Source organism: Cervus elaphus, chromosome 22, assembly GCF_910594005.1.
Source record: "Cervus elaphus chromosome 22, mCerEla1.1, whole genome shotgun sequence".
NCBI classification, from domain to species: Eukaryota; Metazoa; Chordata; class Mammalia; order Artiodactyla; family Cervidae; genus Cervus; species Cervus elaphus.
In genome coordinates, this window is record NC_057836.1 from 19703362 (window position 1) to 19723527 (window position 20166).

Here is a 20166-nt window from a genome sequence, read left to right on the forward strand (position 1 = left end):
TAAATCTTCCTATATATCAAAACATTTAGCATTATAATATTTCTTTGCTTAAATTCAGCTTTGTTTGATGTTAATATAGACAATCCAGCTTTAACTTATAGTATGTTTTCCTTTAAGCCCATGGTCACATGTGGAAACACACACATACACATATATAAGTATACAATAAGAATATACTTATGTGAATGAATATGGAGAGAAAGTGTAATATTTCATTTTAAATAAAACTTTGTACATAACAACAAAAAAGAACCAATTTGACAAACCAGTATGTTTTACTCATATGTTGTTCTCCTAATTTATGTTAATGAAACTAGCTTGTAAAAGAACACTAAGTCAGTTAGGACACAGTTTGACTCAAACATCATTTGTAAGTTAATCACACCAAGTTTACCAATATAAATTTTACTGATTGCTTTATTTTACTTTCCAGATTTCTGTGAAAATTTATCTTTCTTTACGACAAAATTAGCAGAAACCAGGCAAACAGGGCAGCACCTCATAGTCAGGAAGACATTATATATTCACAAGTATGTTTAGAACATTCTGTACTTGAGACGCTGTACTAGTCTCTGAGGACACGGAAGTGAACTAGACATAGTTCATTCATCTTACAAAACCTGAGGTAAAAGGGACTCTAAGACAAAAAGCATCAAATACATAATTTAAAGTATATAAAAGTATATATATTATATAATATAAATGTATAATATATATAAATAGATACAAAACTAAATATCTTCAAAATTAAATTAAATTACAAGGAGAAATTGATGACAAACATACAATATCGCTTATACATGGAATCTAAAAAAGGGTACAAATGAATTTATCTACAAAACTGAAATAGAGTCATAGATGTAGAAATCAAACTTAGAGTTACCAGGTGGTAAAGGGGTGTAAAGGGGTGTGGAGGGATAAATTGGGAGACTGAGACTGACAGACACACAGCACTCTCTGTAAAATAGATAATTGGTCAGGAATAATGCATTGCCCAGGGAAACTCTATACCGTGTTCATTCCTGTGGGGAAAGAATCTAAAAAAGCGTGCATACATTTACATGTCCAGCGGATTCACCCTGCTGCACACCTAAAATTAACACAATGTTCATTGGAATATGGTTGTAGATCAAAATTAAAAACAAAAAAAGAAGAAACTGGGAAGCACACCACTAAGATGGGAGAAATGGAAGCCCTGGGTTGGCCAAGAATGTTATTTGGATTTTCTATTCTGTAGGTTCTTATTCACTGGACAACCTGATACATAAAGACAGAAGACGCATTATAAATTGCTATTTAGTCCATTTCTGGACTCATTAGTACAGTGCTGCTCATACTGTAAAAATCTAAAACATTCTGTTTCTAAACCTCAACCATACATACATAAACATTTGTGAGACTGAGTATCACATGGGTAATGAGAGGAGGCAATTCACTATTTTTGATTTAAATGGGGTGAAAGCAGGATTTTTAAAATCCAATAGTGTAAAAAACAGATTGGTATTTGTTTATAGATATAATATTTACTTAGCACACTATAATAATGGGGAATACATGTAAATCCATGGCTGATTCATGTCAATGTATGACAAAAACCACTAGAATATTGTAAAGTAATTAGCCTCCAACTAACAAAAATTAACGGGAAAAAAATAAATAAAACAGAAACACTGAGAATTAAAGCATAAAAGGCACCTTTACAGTATTTCTAATGCCTTAAAATATGGAGTCTGAAATAAAGATTAGTCTTCGTAATTTTTGAAATTTTTTGGCTGCCCCAGATCTTAGTTGCAGCATGTGGGATCTTTGATATTCATTTCAGCTTGTAAAATCTAGTTTGTTTGCTTGCTTCTCCCCACCCCTGCCCCATTTTATGATTTCTTTCGTTTCCTACTTATTGTGGTAAATGGATAATTTATTATTATTATTATTGGACTTCCACCATGGAAGTGCCTTGTCTTAGTAGCATTAAAATTTTCTCTCTATATATGTTTTCTTAATTTACTTAATTAATTATTAAGTTTTGGCTGCACTGGACCATGACTGCAGTGTGTGGATTTCTCATTGCGGTGACATCTCCTGCAGTGAGCACAGGTTCTAGGCGTGGGGCTTCAGTAGTTGTAGCTCTCGGGCTCATAGTTGTGGCTCATGGGCTCTAGAGAGCGGGCTCAGTAGTAGTGGCACAGGAGCCTCGCTGCTGTGTGGGGTACAGAATCTTCCTGGACCAGAGCTGGAACCTGTGTCTGCTGTATTGGCAGGCAGATTGTTATCCACTGTGCCACCAGGAAAGTCCAAAAAAAGTGACCATGTACATGTGGAACAGACAGTCAGGGAATTTTGAATGTGTTAACCAATTGTAATATTTCTCATTGGTTATTAAAATAATTGTGCATGGTTTTAGCTATCATAGTCATTATTGTGGTCCCATGTGTGCAAATAAAATGCTGTTTGTATGGAAAAAAGGGAATTCTTTCATATTTATGGGTTCAAGACATAAATATCAACTCATATTATTTAACACCTACTTAATTTAGAATCTCTTCCAAATTTCTATCTCATGCAAGTATAGCTTGCTTCTGTGGGGTTACCAAACACTATCAATAAATATTCCTGATATTTTTGGCAGAGCAAGCAATAGGGCAACTGTTTGTAATGTATATATAAACATTTATAATAAAATTTTATGAAACATTTATAAAACAATTTTTAATGCATCTCTTAGGGATGGTGTGTGATCCCTAAAAAGGACTTGAAGAATTTAAGGACATGGAGATGTTATTTGTTTGCTGCAAATCCATTTTCTTTCTGTATAACTTCTGGCACTGCTAACTCCAAGGTCATTCAGGTAGCCACGTTCCCCATCTCCTGTCATGCCGAACCTAAAACCAAACACGAAAATATTAAAAAAGCATAGCCTGGACATCTCCATTCATTCCTCCTCTATAACCTTCAGTACCCCCGACTCCAGGTATTTTTAATGTGGACAAGAGAAAAATGAAAATCTGTTGTTCATAAGGCTTCTGAGTAAATATAGATGATTTCTGTATTCAGTTCCTTTTATATTCTCAAAGTTCCGGCTGGAATATTGGAAGATTATCATCATCCATCCCAAATTCAGTTATGTTGTTGACTAGGTATTTAACTAGGGCTCACTGTTGCAGCCAAATGAACTGCTGCCATGGGTGGTGATAAAAGAAATTGTCACATATTGAAATATTGGTAAGTCATTCTGGTTATACATGACTTAACTTGAATTTTATGGTATAAAATAGTCTGTTTGTGTCATATTAAACATCCACTGTACATCTACTTTAATTATTAAACAAAAGGGCACACTGACCAGAAGTAAAGAATGTCCAAATTAAAAAGAAAATTTAAATGTCCCTCTTCTTGAGATACCAACACTGGTCCTCCTTCGATGGTAAGACTCCCTTCCCAGGTGAAAATGCCGTGTCGACCCACTGTGTACTTGCTGGTCTATTCTTTTTTTTTTTTACGCAAAACCTTGAAGGAATGTAACCCTGACTTGTTTAATGTTTTCAATTCTGACAAGACATAAGACAAGGCCAGAAACCCTGTTTCTCTGAAGCAGTTTCTCAGAGTCAATCTGGGAAGTGGGCTTCTGGGCTAGTCCTCAACTTAGCTCAGACAAAACTCTTTTCTATTCTTATTTTTTATCTTTTACTGATTATTTTAATTAGCTTTCAGGGAACATGATTTTCAGTGTTCTTCTGACCTGGTTCATACATGGGTGAAAATAAACATATGTGCTTACTAGCAAATTCTTAAACAGGCTTAGCTTTGATTGAGGGAAGTGATTGCCCCTTATATTCTCTAGGCTCCAAAGTAATGGTTACATTTAAGACATTCCCACTGAAGTGTTCACAACCCAAGATGTGTTACTAAGTTCCTTCCAGGGATAAATTATCACAGGAGGGATTCCCCCTGGTTCTCTGATGATCTTCCTTTTAGGAATGAATAGAGCAGCTGGCAGAGTGAACTGAGGGTCTGTGGATACTAATTCTTCAGTGGCTTTCCAAGACTGTAGGATCCCAGAGTACCTCAGCTGTTCTCTCTACATTCTAAATACGGATTTCAGCACAGTTTAAGTCAGTGGGTGAAAGCGGAAGAACTATGTCCAATGTCGTCATCATGCTAAAGATTTCAACTAAAAACATGATATGTAAAGTTTTCCCAAGGCACAGATAGTAAACGGAAGAGCATACAAAGGATTTCTATTTTATACCTCACAGTACAGCAAACCTTCCATGATATTAAATTTACATTCCCATAAATACATCTCTCACCCATAACCACATATAAATAGAACAAAAGGCACTCTAGAAACTTACGACGTATTATATGTAGAGTTGTCTGTCCACTTCCAAGCATGATGTGATGATTCTCTGCTAAGGCCAATCCAATGGTCAAAAGGGCCTTTGTATCTTTTGAGAAAGTTCTATTATAAAACACAGAAAGCAAAAACACATGTCTCCTTCATGTTACCCTTGAGTCCTCTTCCCCTCAGCCTTCTCTCCTTGGATGACAGCTGGTAAGACTGAGAAGCTTAGACACTGAAGGGAGAAGACTAGTCCCTAGTTCTCAGCTTAAGTCACTCAAGTGTCTCTGATCCTAAATTACATTAAAGTGATCACACATCTCAATTTGACTGGGAAAGTCCCAGGTTCTGCCTGTGGTGCCAACATAATACTGTCACTTCCAGCGTAATATTGTCACTTTCACTCCCCAAAATGTCCCACTTTGGGTGATAAATTGCATGATTACCAGACTTCTTTTTACAATGGGAGCAATATACCTAATTTGAAGGTTAACCATGAGGATTACATGAGAGAATGTGTCTAAATTGTCTCACAGGGTTCCAGGTAGAGAACATACCCAGGAAATATCAGGCACTAATATGCACTCTGAGCCCCCAAGCCTGCCTGGAATGGGATTCTTCCTCTTTTTTCAGCTGTCACCCTGTGCAGCCTACATCCTTATCAGGGGCTAAGTATTCAACAAAGAACATGATCCAAAAATATTTCTTACCAGCTCCTCCTCGGTTTCAAACTGAGCAAGAACAGCTTCACGTGAAGTACAAAATGTCTGACTGAATGTCCAATTCTTTGAGTCTTCAGAAAAATTAAAACACTTACACCCAAATCCAATCCATCCTTTTGGGCAGAGGACATACAGAACGTGTGAGTCTGGCTTTCTGCTGCTCACTAAAAGTTGAACATAGTGAAGCATAACAAATAAATTTTCTCATCCCTTTTATTACTTTTCACTTACCATCCTGAGGTCTGTCTTTTTAACATATGCATGTCTTAATATATACATATATACATGTGTGTATATGTATATGTAGGTACAGTATAACTAAATTCCAAAATGAGGGGTTTGAAGAAAAGCATGCCAAAGAACAACTAGACTCTTGTACTTTTATGGCCTTGGCTAACAGCATTTTGTTTTTCTCAAAACCTGAACAGGGGCTACTTTCTATAGGTAGACAGATTATTAGAAATATCTTCCAAGTCCAAACTCGTCTGTTTTTCCCAAAGAATAGTTTTTTTTTATATGTATGTTGGCACCATTCATTACATATAGATTTGTGGAACCAGCTCTCTGCTGCTCACTAAAAGTTGGACAGACACAGTGAACATAACAAATAAATGTTCTTATCCCTTTTACCTATTATGCCACTTACCATCCTGAGGTTGGTCTTTTCTTATTTTTTCGAATTATGTATGTATATACATATACACACACAGGTATTCATATATGTAAGTACAGCAAAACTAAATTCCAAAATGAGGAGTTTGAAGAAAAACATGGCCAAATATAAACTAGACTCTTGTACTTTATGGCTCTGCAAATAGCATTTTGTTTTTCTTAAAAGCTCTATAGGACCTACTTTCCATAGGCAGACAGATTATCAGAAACGTCTTCCATGTCCAATGCGTCTGTTTATCAGAATGCAGTTTTATTTCATATGTATTTTGGCACCATTCAGTACATAATTTCATATTATTTTGCTTCCAGAGTCACATTCTCAAGTGCTTGTCTATGTACTAAACACTCTCTATGGATGCCACCCAACTCTGGGTTATATGCAGAATTGCTGAGCTGTAATGCACTTCCAACTGATATTTCTAATGCCTCTTGAAATGCTACCAGCTTTAACCACTTATAAAACACCAACTGCTACTCACTGTGTGGAAATGTGATTGTACTTTACTGCTTTCCGAAACAGCAGACTTTTCCGAGATCTATTTTCTCTTTTTGGTTTCTTGGAGAATGCAATATTGAGATCTGTGGTCACTTGCAGAGTGCAAGCTAGTGGTAGTTGATTTTCCTAAATGATTTTATTAGCTTGAGAGTTTGTCTTGGAAAGAATGTTCTGTGAAAACTAATATATGAATATATATATATATATATATTTTATATGGTGACTTTTTACCTCTGAGGTCAGTCTTGAAGTACATATTGTATTTGATTGTTGCCTCCCAGAGTCATCACTAACAGTCTTATCTCAGGCACAAAAGCCATCAATCCACTGATCTTCGAGCAGAGAATCTGTGCATCTCACTTCCCAGGGGTCCATGGACACTAATGGTTTTAAGGAAATCAATTTCTGTAGCATTTAATTTCTGTAGTATTCTTTCCTAGCATCATACAGATTTCCCTTTCCCCACATCTTCCTTAATATCAGTCCTTCTCACTCCTGACATAAGTAAGGCAAACTCCTTACCTTTCCTAGATTTTACTATGATACATCTCTTAGGGGTATAAACCTTCCAGTAGACAAAACATGGCATAGTTCAACTATTGATTTTAGTACCAAAAATACAATGTAGTATTTCCAGTGTTTCTGGAAATGCTATTTTATATGTATTTCTGTTAAATATGTATAAAAATATTTGGGCCCTTGTGAGATGCTCTGAAACCAACCAGCAAGATATCAGAGTATAGGCTGTGGGAAGAATACATGCTTTTGCTTCTTAACCTCACTTTTTCCTCCCTTATCTAATATGATAGGAAATACTGTTGGTTCAACTTTCAAGATAGATTCTGACACCAGGTCCCACCTCCTCTGTTACCACCAGGGCCAAACCATGGTCCGCTCTGGTGTGGATTTCTATAAGTTTACCCTAGTAGATGTTCCCAAAGTCTAACTTTTCTTCCAACAGTCTGTTCTCGATATAACAGTCACAATGGTTTTATTCTACAATGAAATTCAGATCATGGCATTCCTCTCCTACAATTTCCCTCTTCCTGATACCCCTCACTGCACTCAGATTAAAAGCCAAAGTCTTTACCTGACTCACTAGGCTGTGACCTCCCTGACCCCCAGCCCGTTACTCTTCCTCATTCTCACCTTGCTTCAACTGTAGAAGCCTCGGTGCTGTTCCCCAAACCTGCCAGGAGATTTCTCCTTTCATTCTACTTGTTCCTGCCATCTGGAATGCGTTCCCCACATGCCCAGCGGCTCCTTCATCTCCTTCAAGTTTGCTGAAAGTCATCTTCTCAAGGAGGCTTACCCTGGACACTTATATTCATCTCAATCTGTTACTCTATATTATAATATCTGCATCTTCCTGCTATTAATAGAATAGGAGTTCCCTGGGACAGGGAATTTTTTGTGTTTTGTTCACTGATATACCTCAAGCATTTCACACACCCTGGCACATAATGGAGCTCAATAAATATTTATTTACAATGTGAATGTGCAAAGAGCATGGTATGGCTTGGAGAACAGGTAACTCACCTGCCACACAAATGGAAAATAACACAACACTTAAAACTGTAAGCACAACGATGCAGCAGTAAAGCTTGGCAGGTGTAACAGGAGATATACTTGCTAGGCATTTCTTTCGGAAATCTTTACCTGTAAATGGAAATGTCATAATCTCAATCTCATGGAAGCATTAGAAAGAAAAACTTAAATGTATCACAGAATCCACATGTAAAATCAGCTGTACCTCACCTCCCCTATTGCCAAACTCCCTCACCAAAGGTCCAAGTCCAGGAGAGATGGCCACGGCTGAAAAGCGACCCAGAGATAAGAGAAACAGTATTTTTCCCCTGGAGAGTCTTCCAGTTATTGTAAGAAGAGCTAATAAGAGAGTAAGAAACAGACAGACTAGAAACCAGGATGAAAACGAAACATACACACAATCCAAATTTACCTCCTTAAATAACAAATTTGGTTAAAAGTTCTAAGAGGCGCATTAGACAACTAATCAATATAATTCATCATATTAACAGAATGAGAGAAGAGAAAGGATATGACCATCGATACAGACATAAAAGAGAAGGAAATGGAAATCCACTCCAGTATTCTTGCCTAGAGAATCCCGTGGACAGAGGAGCATGGTGGGCTGCTTTCCATAGGGTCGCCCAGAGTTGGACATGACTGAAGTGATTTAGCATGGGTGCATGCATGCATAGATATAAAATGTGGAAAAATGTAAGAGTCATCCAAAATAAGAAAGCCCAACAAATTATGAACTGAACTTTCATTTTTCATAGAAATAGTACAGCTACCATGATACTTAATGGTGAAAAAGTGAATGCCTTCCTCTAAAGGTCAGGAACAAGGCAAGGATGTCTTTTCTTAACAATCCAATTGAATATTTTACTAGAGGTTCTATCAGTGCCAAAAATGCAAGAAAAATAAATAAAAGACATATAGAGATTAGAAAGAAGTTAAAGTGTTTCTAGATGTGGTATCCATTCACCTCCCAGTAGAAATATTAATTTGAAAATTATCTGCACGTGAATATACCTTCCCCAGAGCCAAGGATTCCAGGCACACCCACCCCTGCCTCACCCCAGCTCCTTGCACTGCAGCAATCCCAGCAGACAATGCAGCCTCAGACAGCATCCAGCCTGGGCTTCCTGTGGGCTCCTAGGAGCCAGGCTCCTGTCTCCCCGCTGCACCTGCCAATTCCAGCAGCTCCAGGTGGGCCTCCTGTGTCCCTTGGCTCCTGGTGAACTCCTGGGGTCCAGGCCCCCCAAACCCTGCCCTCAGGACTCAGCAGTCCAGCACAGACAGAGACCCTCTCCCTGTGGGAAAGGAGAGTAAAGCAGCGTTTGACTTCACTACAGATTCCAGGTCTACCTGCTCTAGCCTCACATCAGGCTGACTCCTGCAGCCCTGGGTGACAGCCTGCAGACTCACTAGCCGAGGCCCCCTCTCCCCAGTGCCTGCCGGCTCCAGGGAGCCAAGTGATTCCTGTGACATTAGGCTCCTGGAAGGCTCCTGGTAACCCAGGCCACCTTTCACCCTAGGGACTGTGGACCGACATGCCCGTAGGCAGCTCCTATCACTCCTGCTGGCTCCCATGAATCAAGAAACCAACACAACCAGTCGTTGTTGTTTAGTTTCTAAACCTTGTCTGACTGCTGTGGGACCCCATGGACTGTAACCTGCCAGGCTCCTCTGTCTATAGGAGTTGGCTCCTATGTCCATGGGATTTCCCAAGCAAGAATTCTGGAATGGTTTCTCATTTCCTTCTCCAGGCAATCTTCCCAACCCAGGGATCAAACCTACGTGTCCTGCTTGGCAGGGGGACTCTTTATACCCCTGAGCCACCTGGAAAGCTCCACCCAGTCACTAGGGACAAAAATACAGTGAGCTGCCACAAGATGTGTATCAGAGTGGCAAATAAAATAACAAATCTAAATGATGGTGAAGAAATGATACAAATGGAACTCTCATAAACTATTGAAAATACAACAGTATAGCTTTTGAAAACAGCTTGGCAGTGAGGTGAGGCAAACATAACCTCACCATATGCCCTAGCAATGCCATCTCTGGGTATCTATGCAAGAGGAATGGAAATACCCATTTACACACAAACCTATACTTGAACATTTATAATAACTTTATTTATTGTCACCAGAAACTGGCAACAATTCAAATATCCTTCAGCTGGGAAAAAGGTAAATAAAGACCACTTTTTACTAAGAAAAAAGAAAAACTTGATCCCATGCTCACAATTGCTCATTCATTATTTTGCTTTGGCTCAGTAAATTTTACTGAGCCTTTCTCCTCCCCAAAGACCAAGAGAACTCTGGATTGCCTGAAAATGTAAAAGGCACTAAAGAAAGCAGTGAGATACTTCCCAACTCATGTGTGATCATGACCTCACGTCCCCAGAACACTAGTGAGAAGTGTGACTTTGGAAATGCCACCTGCTCTTCCACCCAGCTCTCCCTTCCCCATGAAGTGTTCTGTTCCCCTTCTTGCCTTACTTAAAAATGAGAACATTTTTCAGAGAGTGTTTCCTATTGTGACAGTCCTTGTGAATAATGTCTCTCCTCATTTAGTCCACACTACTGATATACACTACAATATAGATGAATTTCAAATGCATTTTGCTGGTGAAAAAAGCTTAACTCTGTAGGCATTCTTCAAGGGTAACAAAATAGAAAAGAAATCATTGGTTGCCAAATCATGAGGAGAGAGCAAAGGAATATTTACAGAGAGCATGTGTGTGGGTGGGGGGGATACCCTTATTGTGTTGTGGCCATATGATTATATGTATTTGTCAAAACTCATAGAAATGTACACCAAAAGGGGAATTTTTCTGAGTGTCAATTTCACTTTTTAAAAGTTCCTGCTAACTTTCTTTTAACTGCTACATTTCACTCATTTCACGTATATCTTATAGAATGTTCAGGAGCCTCAGTTTGAATGCTAGGCAGGGGGAAAACATATAGGATTGACGTCTTTAGATGCTATACAATGACATTTGAATTTTGGCTCCATATAAAACTTTCCACCTTCATTCTTTCTGATTCTGCATTAAAGCACAATTGTCTTAGAAATTCCGTATGTTATGACTTCTGAGAAATGGAAGATTTCCTGTCATAACAGTAAGCAAAGGATGCCACAGTAATCAGAAATCACAGCCATCACAGAAAGGTGAGCTGCTGAGCCCTGAGGGAACTCAGGAAGGGGAGAACTCCCTCCTTCTAGTAGCCCTCAGACTGCAGCCACTCCCTAAGCTGAGCCCTGAAGAAACTCAGAATATGAAAACACAGGATACTGGCCCCAGATAGTTGAGGTGCATATCAAAGGAATGATTTCAGTGAGACCAAACCCTTGCATCTTCCCATACATAGAAAAATTCTAAATTCCTTAACCTGGGATGTCTGGTTTTCTTTAATTTACAAAAAAAAAAAAATCTTTTGATATTCAAAGGCTACATGCTCTTTGTTGCAAAGTTTCTATATTGCCTGGCTCCCTCCTCATCTCCTTGGAGCAGTTCTCTCAGGGTTATTTGAGATGCTATCTCCTTGGCTTAAGTTCTAAAAGTTCCCACCGAATAAAACATAACTCTTGTAAACAGGAAGGGTTAATTTTGACTCCATACAGCATCTGTTTCTGTGACTTTAACTCTCATTTCACTGCTTTTGTTATTAAAGGCATACATAATGGCCTGTCTCAAGGAGCTCTGCCTGCCCAACCTCCCCTGCCTCTTGGGCTAGGGTGCCTTTGTTTGGCTCACAAGGAGATAGCCTGACTCTGCTCATATGTAAAGGGCTATAACATCCCTCTTCTTTGTGTGGGAAATGAAACCCCTCCTCTGCTGCTTACCAGCCTGACTGAGAAATTCATATTTATAGGCCAGAACTGCAGAGAGTTCCAGCATCTTTGTTTTGATATCACAGGGTATATTTCATGTCACAGCACCCATGAAATGATGTAAAGAAGTGAAACTAACACATCCCTCTGCTTGAGGCTTGGTATTCTAAGAGATACCGACAAAAATCAGTTTTTTTCTTTTTATTTTGTTTCCTCTCCTCTCCCCATCTCTGATCCATAAAATAACCTGGCATCCAGACCCGACATGATGGTTCTTTCAAGATGTTAGTCAGCCATCTTCTTGGTCAGCCAGCTCTCTGGGTAAAGTCATATTCCTTGCCTAAATACCTTGTCTCTCAGATTTATTAGCCTATTGTCAGGGGTGAGTAGAGTGAGCTAGGGCTTGGTAATACTCTCAACTTTTAGGTTGTGAATACTTTTTTAAGTTTACACTTCCACAATTTTTTTTCATTGTTAGAAGAGTAAGATGTGAATCTCCCCATACCTCTCTCCAATGAATCTTCTGTTTGCCCCTTACTAATATTTTAAAGGGGGGAGGTGTAAATAGGAGATTCATTGGAGAGAGATAAGGGGAGATTCACATCTTACTCTTCTAACAATGAAAAAAAAAATTGCGGAAGTGTAAATATTCTAAAAGGGCTTCCCTTGTAGCTCAGTCAGTAAAGAATCTGCCTGCAGTGCAGGAGACCCAGGTTCGATCCCTGGGTTGGGAAGATCCTCTGGAGAAGGAAATGGCAACCCACTCCAGTATCCTTGCTTGGAAAATCTCATGGACAGAGGAGCCTGGTGGGCCGCAGTCCATGGCATCACAAACAGTCGGGCAGAACTGAGCAACTAACACTGATTTACTTATTAATATTCTAAAAGGGGCTTCCCTGGTAGCTCAGCTGGTAAAGAATGTGCCTGCAATGTAGGAGACCTGGGTTTGATCTCTGGGTTGGGAAGATCCCCTGGAGGAGGTCATGGTATTCTTGCCTGGAGAATCCCCGTCAATAGAGGAGCCTGGTGGGCTACAGTCCATGAGGTCGCAAAGAGGCAGACATGACTGAGTGACTAAGTACAGTATTCTAAAAGTCCTCCCCTTTTCTTCTCTTTATTTCTCTATATCTTCCTCCTAACACCCTCCCTTGTTTCATGTTTCATTTCTCTTTCTTGCTTACTTTCTTCCCTTCTGTTTTTTTGTATGGAAATAAAATTTGCCACCCCCAAAATGTTTCTTCGCATGTGGATTATTTCAATCTAAAAATTAGCAAGGCAACCAAAATCCAGGAATAATTTTTGATCTTCACCCTATCTGTCTAAAATAATTTAGATAGAGGGGCTGTTTAGAAGAGAGCTATCACCAGGAATATCTGCAAAGATTATGGGCCTGTGTGTGGTTGGGGAGACTGGTCAGGGCCTAGAGATCAGAGTCTATCCTGGCCCTAAAGATCTTTGTCTCTGCACAGCCCTGCAAACATTTATTCACCAAACTTTTGCTTTCCCATTTCCATTTCCTTCTCTCTGAAGTCCCAAACCACTACCCTCAACATCTTTTGTCTTTAGCTGAAGATGCTATTTAAGGTGAAGCTATTGGCCATTTTGGTGAGCTACTCAGTTTTCCTGGGTCTGTCTCATGTATACATATGATTCAACTTGAGATGTGGAATTTCTTGCCATATCAATAAACAAGGATGTCACAGTCATCAGCAGTTTTGACCCTCCAAATGTGAAATTCTGAGCCTTGAGTGTGCTTAGGAAGGAGAATGATGCTTGGTATCTGGCAGTCATTAAGCTGCAGTCACTCCCTGCTGTAAGCACTAAGGAATTGTGCAGGAGACCAGCCCCAGACAGCTGAGGTGCATATCAAGGGAATGGTTTCAGGGAGCACAGACTCTTGCATCTTCTAGTACAAAGAAATCACTTCATTCCTTAACTTGGGATATCTGGTGTTCTTTAAATCACAATAATGTTTTGATGTTCAGATTACCTGCCCCTTGTTCCAAACTTCTACATAACCTGACTCCCCCCCCACCCCCACTCCTCAGAGCAGTTTTTATGGGGTTACATGAGACATTATCTCCCAGGCTTGAAGCCCTAAGAATTCTCATCGAATAAAAGGTAACTCTCAACATTAAGTTGCATGTATTTTTTCAGTCTGCAAAGTTTTGTTTGATTTTTATTTGTTATCTGTCTCATGTCAATTTAATTCTTAAACCAGGAGAGCAGAGGGAAATGTCTTTCTCCCTTACACTCTCCTGTGGTGTGTCCTCTTCCTGTCTCCCTCTAAATTCATGTGGCTTTTAAATTACACTCTGAACACAATAACCTTCAAATGTCTAGTTTGAAAAATGGTGTTAGAAATTGTCTCACAGAAGAACAGAGAAGTGAATCATATTACAGTTCTACTGGTTTTAACTTTCGTTTCATGTACTAGCAAACTTAGTTAATTTACCGAAACAGTTTAAAATAAAAAAAAATAAATAAATTTTCATTTGGACTAGTCAAATAGCTTCAGCTACATAAGCACTTGGCATAAGTAATAAAATATTAATGTTCCTTAAGAACTTTATTTTTCATTAAACATGAACCCTGTGTCTCAGGAACTTCAATATCCTGTTGTCCCAGATACAAAATAAAATGTGGGGAGAGGTGATAAGGAAAGAAAATGAAGAAAATGCATATTTTAGCAGAAATTAGACGTTCAGTAAAAGGATTTATTTTTCTTGGACTAAAGTACAAACATGCAAGAACTACGTTCTTTTTTCTCATTAAACTTGCTATAACATAAAAATGCTAAAGGATTTGCTGGTAGATGGATTTAGCCTCCTACTCCTACCCTGAACCTCCACATCTGTTTTTCAGTTACAAAAGAAAAGCAAAAAGTAATATATGGGAAACTGCTGTAATGTAATGATTATTCTAGAAAGCAGGTTTGCTTAACCACAAAACCAAGCAGGCTTGTCTAGCAACAGAATCATGTGATAGAAGCACGAGACATGCCCCCAAACAATAAAACAGTGACACAATAAGACCCTAATCCTGTGCAATGAGCTCAGTAAGTTAATGATTCTTGTGATATGCACATTTAAAAAAAAAAAAATTTGTGGACCTAGCTTGACCATGTAGGGAAGGGAAACTCCCGATCAACCTGGAGGAGGAGCTGATGATGGAAGCATGACATGTACACAGGAAAGACAAAGGTCTTCTCCACCACCTACTTTTCCTTTGATTATAAAGCTGTAGCCCAGTAAGTTCTGCAGTGCAAGAGGACACTGCCCACCCACTTGAAAGCCTCACAAGTGTTTTATTCTAATAATTCACTTCTTATCTATCACCATGGCTTCCCTAGTGACTCAGATGGTCAAGAATCTGCCTGCAATATGGAAGATCTGGGTTCAATCCATGGCTTGGGGAGATCCCCTGGAGAAAAGATCGGCTACCTACTCCAGTATTCTGGTCTGCAGAATTCAATGGACAGAGGAGCCTGGCAGGCTACTGTCCATGGGATTGCAAAGAGTCAGACACAACTGAGTGACTTTCACTTTCACTTATTTATCACTTTATCTCTCACCAAATTCTTTCTGGGATCAAAGATAAAGAACTATGGTACCAGAGCTCTTTGGAGCCCCTGTAATGACACCAAACAGTTTCACCAATAGTCCTTGTTTTTGCAGTTAAGTTTTTTTTTTTTTTTGGTCAATAATTATTCATGGCTTTATTAAATAAAAGTCTCTTTAGAGAACAGTAAGAAATTAATTCTCAACTAACATCAGGGGAGAGTGACAGGAGGTTACAATTTTTTTTAATGCATTGATATTGATAATAACATTAACCAGATAGGTACTATATTTCAACAAATACTTTTAATAATCAATCACTATGTTACATTAATACTCTGATGCTCTCATTAAATCAAAATTGTTTAACTAAAATGGTTATATTAAAAGATACTCATATTTTAATATCACTACTGACAATGTCTGGTAAGATATTATAGAAACTACTTTGGTAATGTAATCTAAAAAGGATGATATAAAGCTTAGCCATTTAAGATGCACTATGATCAAAGGACCAGAGAATGAAAATAAGAGAAAGATATAATAACAGAAGCATACTATATATATATAAAACACTATGTATAAATAACAGAAGTACACTAGGCCCCATGAGAAAGAGAAAGAGACATAAAGAGGGAAAGAGACAGAGGGAAAGACAAAGAAAATTATTTGGACACATAAATGAGCCTCAATAGATTTTAGCTGAAACACTTTATGATATTACTAAAAATCATATTTACCCTTAATTCCAAAAGGAAATTTTGCAGGGAAATTTTGTGCCCAATGGAAAGAAAACATACATTTATATTTACTTAAAATTTTATTTTATCTTATTTATTTTACCTTATCTTAATATCTTATCTTATTTTATTTTATCTTATTCAAATTCTTTTCCTATTTAGTTTGTTACATCATATTGAACAGAGTACCCTGTGCTATATAGGAGGTATGGGCAACTTTTATAAGTACTACAAAATTGTTGCTGTCTGTTTGCCATCACCTCTGGAATATGATCATCTATTATTTAACATCATAATGTGAGTTGTCAGAATGCAAGTTGCTAGTAACCTGGAGAAAATACGAAGACTAATTAAAAACAAAACCCAAAGACCATTTTTCTCTTAACCTCCTATAACATAATTCACTGTGCAGTAATATTTAAGTAACATATCCAAAAGCAGAATAACTAATATAACAATTACACACCTTCCCTCTCACCCACCTCTAGTCCCTCAAAACATCTCTCCTTCTATGGATGTTAACTGTGAAGTACTGGTACTTCTGAAGCACAATTTCTACTCTGCTGTAGTGGTCAGTAGTATAAGAACTCCCTTCCCCAACTCCCATTTTGTTTTGTCAAAGTGTATCAATTTTACCTTACCAGATCTCCACGCCTCCTCATTCGCTCTACAGGTAGGGTCTGTCTCTAAGATTTTTAAAGACACCTCTGTTGTTGTCATGTTTCTGTCATGTTTCAGAAAAAGCATTTTTCAGTAGTTGAAAAGAAAAACTTTTCTCAGTAGTTGCAAAGCAGGAAATGGGAGTTGAAAGGAAACTCTGTTAATATATAATTTAAAAGAATCTAGCACCCTCCCAGTTCAGACTCTACCTCTCATTGCAAAATAGCCTCTTGATGAAAGTGAGAATGAAAAGGCTGACTTAAAACTCAACATTCAAAAATCTAAGATTATGGTGTCCAGTCACATTACTTCATGGCAAATAGATGGGGAAACAACGGAAACAGTGGCAGACTTTATTTTCTTGGGCTCCAAAATCATTGCAGATGGTGATTGCAGCCATGAAATTAAAAGACACTTGCTCCTTGGAAGAAAAGTTATGACCGACCTAGACAGCATATTAAAAGGCAGAGACATTACTTTGCCAACAAAGGTCCATCTAATCAAAGCTATGGTTTTTCCATTGGTCATGTATGGATGTAAGAGTTTGACTATAAAGAAAGCTGGGCACCAAAGAACCGATACTTTTGAACTGTGGTGTTGGATAAGACTCCTGACAGTCCCTTGGACTGCAAGGAGATCAAATCAGTCAATCCTAAAGGAAATCAATCCTGAAAGTTTGTTGGAAGGACTGTTGCTAAAGCTGCAATACTTTTGGCCACCTGATATGACTCATTGGAACTGACTCATTGGAAAAAACCCTGATGATATGTCTTTTCAGAAGGCAAAAGGAGAAAGGGGTGCCAGAGGATAAGATGGTCAGATAGTATCACTGACTCAATGAACATGAATCTGAGTATACTCTGGAAGATAATGGAGGACAGAGGAGCCTGGTGTGCTACAATCCTCGAGGTTACAAAGAGTTGGACTCGACTTAGCAACTGAACAACATCGTGTCACTATGTCACTGGGTGCAGACCTTCCAAAAATATACATGTTGTTGTTCAGTCACTCAGTCATGCCAACTCTTTGCGACCTCATGGACTGCAACACGCCAGGCTTCCCTGTCCTTCACCATCTCCTGGAGCTTGCTCAGACTTATGTCTATTGAGTCAGTGATGCCATCCAACCATCTCATCTTCTGTCATCCCCTTCTCCTCCTGCCTTCAATCTTTCCCAGCATCAAGGTCTTTTCCAATGACTCAACTCTTCACATCAGGTGGCCACGTTTAGAGTCATCTCTTGTGCTGTTGGAAATGAACATGAGGCAGGAGCTAAATGGACTCCGGGCTCTACAGCTGGACTTTGTCCCCTGTGGACAGATACCCCAAGACAAAGAGGAGGAGGAGCTAAGCCCTGCCCAGATATGAGATAGTACTTTTCTCGTTCTCAAGGTCCAGAGGACTTTCCAATAATACACCCGCAGTAAGGCTCTTTGTAGATCAAAAAGGGTGTAATGTCAACCTGCCCATAGGCCTCTTCACTAGAACCCATCTTGGCTAAGAAATGTGGGTACACACATGGGAGGATACTGCTGCTGCTGCTGCTGCTAAGCCGCGTCAGTTGTGTCTGACTCTGTGCGACCCCATAGACGTCAGCCCACCACACGCCCCCGTCCCTGGGATTCTCCAGGAAAGAACACTGGAGTGGGTTGCCATTTCCTTCTCCAATGCATGAAAGTGAAAAGTGAACACTGATATATACCAAACATGGACTCAGAATCAGCTAAAGCAAGATGTTTGGCCAAAGGAAACCCAGAAGAAAATCTCATAAAAGTGATTCAAACTACCACAAGGACCTGATGCTCTGGGCTTGCCAGTGTGTGCCTATTCACAAGTACTTTTTTTCCCTCCTAATAAATGTTTCACTTTTTTCACTAGTTTTGGTTTTCCTGTGGAAATTCATTTTTCTGGAAATGAATCTTAATGGCCAGGATTCAGCACTTGGCCTGACTTCAATCTCTGGCCAGAAACCAAAGTCCTGTTTCAAGTCCCTGCAGGTTGGGGCCACCCAAGCTCAGACATGTCTTCACAAAAACCTTTGCCTTTCTCTGTTCAGGTGAAAACAACAACAACAACAACAAAAACAAAACCAAGGAGACCTTAGTGGTAGCACAGTTTCAAAATAAAAGAAACTTATGTCCCTGAATTTCCATGTGGAAGAAAGCTGCATTCTCACTAGATTCTCCTGTATTTCACAGCTACATGAGTGATAAATAAATGTACACTGTGCTATCAATGAAATTTAGGAGGTTATCTATTGCAGCAGCTATGTAACATATCTAGTTAGAGTGGCAGCCTCATTTTTTCCATATTTTTTGCATTACTAATCACTTCTTATCCAGTCACAAAATATCTGCAGACTGTTCACTACTATGGTAGGTGCTGAGAAACAAAAGCTTTGCAAATTCTGATGAAGAGGATGAAGCAGGCACCTGGGTCTTGTGTGGGAGAGGTCTGGATGGATTTTCCAGAATGGCTGAGGCAAGGTTAGTGTCTTCTCTGGTGTCTAGTCAAGAGAGGGACATTTTAAAAGATTACAGTTTATAGTACCACTGAAAATTTGACAGAGCTAAGAGCAATGATAAACTGAAATTATAATAGCGTGATCATTATAATGGAGTGCTCAGCATACGAAAATGGAGCTGGAAAGCGAGGGTCCGATTTCAGAATTCAAGAACTAGAACTTCTTTGTAAATTTGTATTGTACCACACAAAAGGACAGAGCAACACCTGCCGATTCCTGTGACCTCAAGGTACCCTGAGAAATCTTGTTGTCTCCCTCCAGATCTCCCTGCCTCCCTTTCCAGTGTTCGTGCAACTAATCCTTGCTTGACACACTTCACTTCTCATCAACTGAAGTTTTAATGCTTGAGAAACAAGTTCTGTAACGAACCCATGGCTTCTCGCATTTAAAAGATTAAATAAATAAACTTCCTCCTTTTCCTTTAGTGTGTCAGTCACAACTCAGAGCTTTTTGCATCTGTGTCTCCAAGCTGGGGCTCTAACAATCCAGCCAAAAATGCATCTTCTTCTCAACCAGGTCTTTGTTTCTGAAATTTCAGTTAATAAAGGCAATACATTAGGAAAACGGTGATACACTTAACCTGCATGACACCAGGAAGGGAACATTTTTTTTTTAACACCTTTATTCTGCCAGAGGGAGCTTAAGGCTCTTCAGACAAAGCTGAAAGACAAGTCTCCCCAAGAATACTGTGTTTCTGGAAACGAGGGGAATTCAGGCCAGTTCCAAAGGCATCTCAACTTTTCAATTAAGATACAATCCTGGGAGTGAGGCAGGCGGAGACATAAAAAGGGGAAAGACCCTGAACCAGGTCACTAAGAAGATTTGCCGCCCTCTCTCAGCCTTTCAAAACCCTTAATCCCTAGACCACAGAGCTTACTGTAAGCAATCTCCCAGTCACCCACTAAAGTTCTGCAAACTCCTATGAAGAGGGCGGCTTAGGCGCACATTCATCCGAGGAGAAATCAAGTCAATTTTTTTCAAATCACCCAAGCAGGCCAGATGTTCACTCACTGAGACAGCCCTGGAGATTTTGCAACCTGCTTGAGACCAGAAGGCAGTTTCTTCATTCTCTTCTCCTCTCAGCGGT

General features: G+C 39.2%; 1 protein-coding gene across 3 annotated transcripts; it reads right to left on the reverse strand.

Moving 5' to 3' along the window:
* Nucleotides 1-399: 399 nt before the first annotated feature.
* LOC122680185 (C-type lectin domain family 2 member D11-like) lies at nucleotides 400-16755 on the reverse strand. Of its 3 annotated transcripts, none has more exons than XM_043881277.1 (5): nucleotides 16538-16755; nucleotides 7769-7888; nucleotides 5050-5174; nucleotides 4353-4459; nucleotides 400-2879 (listed from the first exon to the last, which is right to left on the reverse strand). In XM_043881277.1, the coding sequence occupies exons 1-5, from the start codon at nucleotides 16641-16643 to the stop codon at nucleotides 2759-2761; spliced, it is 579 nt and encodes a 192-aa protein (XP_043737212.1). In that variant the 5' UTR covers nucleotides 16644-16755; the 3' UTR covers nucleotides 400-2758. The 3 variants fall into 3 exon arrangements, with proteins under 3 accessions (XP_043737212.1, XP_043737211.1, XP_043737213.1); XM_043881276.1 differs by having other exon boundaries at nucleotides 5050-5225; nucleotides 16538-16753; XM_043881278.1 differs by lacking the exon at nucleotides 7769-7888 and having other exon boundaries at nucleotides 5050-5225; nucleotides 16538-16748.
* Nucleotides 16756-20166: the final 3411 nt, after the last annotated feature.

Excerpts from the sequence above, each read along its gene's own strand:
- LOC122680185 (XM_043881276.1), bottom strand. The coding sequence starts at position 16,643 with ATGCTTTTTCTGAAACATGACAGAAACATGACAACAACAGAGGTGTCT. Across the intron at positions 4,460-5,049 it reads TTGAAACCGAGGAGGAGCTG|AACTTTCTCAAAAGATACAA; the intron begins GTAAGAAATATT and ends GTTTTATAATAG. Across the intron at positions 2,880-4,352 it reads AACTCTACATATAATACGTC|GTTCGGCATGACAGGAGATG; the intron begins GTAAGTTTCTAG and ends GTTTGGTTTTAG.